The sequence below is a fragment of the Octopus bimaculoides genome, chromosome 22 (assembly GCF_001194135.2).
Source record: "Octopus bimaculoides isolate UCB-OBI-ISO-001 chromosome 22, ASM119413v2, whole genome shotgun sequence".
NCBI lineage: Eukaryota > Metazoa > Mollusca > Cephalopoda > Octopoda > Octopodidae > Octopus > Octopus bimaculoides.
In genome coordinates, this window is record NC_069002.1 from 6,924,058 (window position 1) to 6,926,124 (window position 2,067).

A 2,067-nucleotide genomic window follows, 5' to 3' on the forward strand; every position below is an offset into this window, starting at 1 on the left:
ACCAAACTTTGAAACCATTCTTAAATTTCTTCTAACCCCCTCGCCAAAATTTGAGACCATTCTTAAATTTCTTCTAACCCCCTCGCCAAACTTTGAAACCATTCTTAAATTTCTTCTAACCCCCTCGCCAAACTTTGAAACCATTCTTAAATTTCTTCTTCCACCCATTTCTATCCTTTCCAGGAAACATTATCCGAAGACAACGTACGGGATCTACTCGATTTCCTTCTCTTAGAACAGAAGAAAGCCAAAGAGGAGGGTAACGAAGAAGTACAGACATTCCTCAGCGACAACACAATAGGGCATATTGTATACGAACTGTTCGGCGGTGGCATTGAGTCTACCACGATGACCATTCTATGGTTTATAATCTATCTACTGCACAACCCAGAGGTAAGTCCTCCTCTCTCTCTCTCTCTCTCTCTCTCTCTCTCTCTCTCCATACACACATACGCACACACATATATATTCCTGTGTGTGTGTGTGTGTGTGTTTTATCTCTTATCGTTTATCGTTTACTTGTTTCAGTTATCTGTCTGCGGCCATGCCGGAGCACCGCCTTGGAGGGTTTTGGTCGAACAAACCGACTCCAGGTCTCATTTTCTAAAGCCTAGTGCTCATTCTATCGGTTTCTTTTGGCCGAATCGCTAAGTTAAGGGGACGTAAACACACCAACACCGGTTGTCAAGTGGGGTGGGGAAACAAGCGAAGACACACATAGGTATGTACATACATACATACATACTTACATACGGGCTTCTTTCAATATAGACATAGTAGAAGACACTTGCCCAAGATGCTACGCAGCGGGACTGAACCTGGAACCACGTGGTTGGGACACGCGCCCACAAACATATTCCTTCATACACATATAATCTTTCGCTTTCTTTGTCTCTCTCTCTCTCTCTCTCTCTCTCTCTCTCTCTCTCTCTCTCTCTCGAAGTATGAGGACAATTTATACTCCAATACAATACAATCCAGCCACCGGTTCAACTACCACCTTATCACTACCATCAACAACAACTTCACTATCAACATCATCACCAACACCATTCCCACGCCAAATATCTTCTATTTTGAGTGCCAACAACGAAAGCCACTACACTGTTGCCTGTCCTGCTTGAAATAGCAGCTAAAATTCCCACAAGCTATACCCTACAGTCTTAGAATATAACCTAATAGGTAATGTGCTTCTGAATCTCTGAACATGAGAATCGACGAGAGTGTCACAATTGGAATACTTGTGAGCATCAGTCTACCAATCTGCTCAACTAGGATTAACTTAGGACTACCGATTTATCGTTTCGATAATTTATTATTAAGTATTGATTGTTTATTTTTGTCGTTTTGTTTCGTTTACAGTGGCAAGAAATTATATCTGAGGAAGTGCGACTAAGAATTGAAACCACAGGACCTTTATCTCCTTTTGATCGCAACTGTTGTCCAAACTTAGACGCAGCCATCAAGGAAACATTAAGATTGGCATCTGTATTGCCTCTCGGTTTCCCACACAGATTAATGAAAGACACCACGTGAGTAATTTTGCTTGTCCATTTTATATCATTGGTTAGCCAGGTGAGAAAGGGCAGCTTTCCCATGTCCCTTTTCCAGGAACTCTTTGAGCGGAAACTAGCCTTAGTTATAGAGTTGGCCATCTGAATGCTTGCAACGGAGGGAACTCAGTGATAGAGACCTTGAAGAACCAGTTGGTGGCGTTCAAAGTAGACTAATAAATTAATTCAGTTGTGGTCCGCTGAATCCCAAGCTGGGACCCAATGCTGGGTCCTTATCTGAGATTCAGAAGACGGCATCTTTTGGTATTATGTAGTACCGTCCAGTTCGGTGGTTGGTATAGCTTTTAATTCCAACGTTGAGAGATAGACCTTGCAGGATCATCCATATGTATATGTATATGTATATGTATATAGATAGATAGATAGAGAGAGATGTCTGTATGTACAAGTGTGTTTATATGTATATATGTATATATATGTGTGTGTGTGTATATATAGATATATATATATATCGATACATACATATATATATATATATATATATATATATATA

At 40.5% G+C, this 2,067-nt stretch overlaps 1 protein-coding gene across 1 annotated transcript in view; it reads left to right on the forward strand.

Moving 5' to 3' along the window:
• Window positions 1–156: 156 nt before the first annotated feature.
• The window catches only part of LOC106867674 (steroid 17-alpha-hydroxylase/17,20 lyase-like), a gene marked incomplete at its 5' end in the record, with an annotated part of 7,239 nt that continues 5,328 nt past the window's right edge, over window positions 157–2,067 (forward strand). Inside the window, 2 exons of the mRNA XM_052975643.1 lie at window positions 157–393; window positions 1,363–1,532. Of these exons, the coding sequence (XP_052831603.1) occupies window positions 157–393; window positions 1,363–1,532 (407 nt within the window). The remainder of the gene's footprint in view (window positions 394–1,362; window positions 1,533–2,067) is intronic.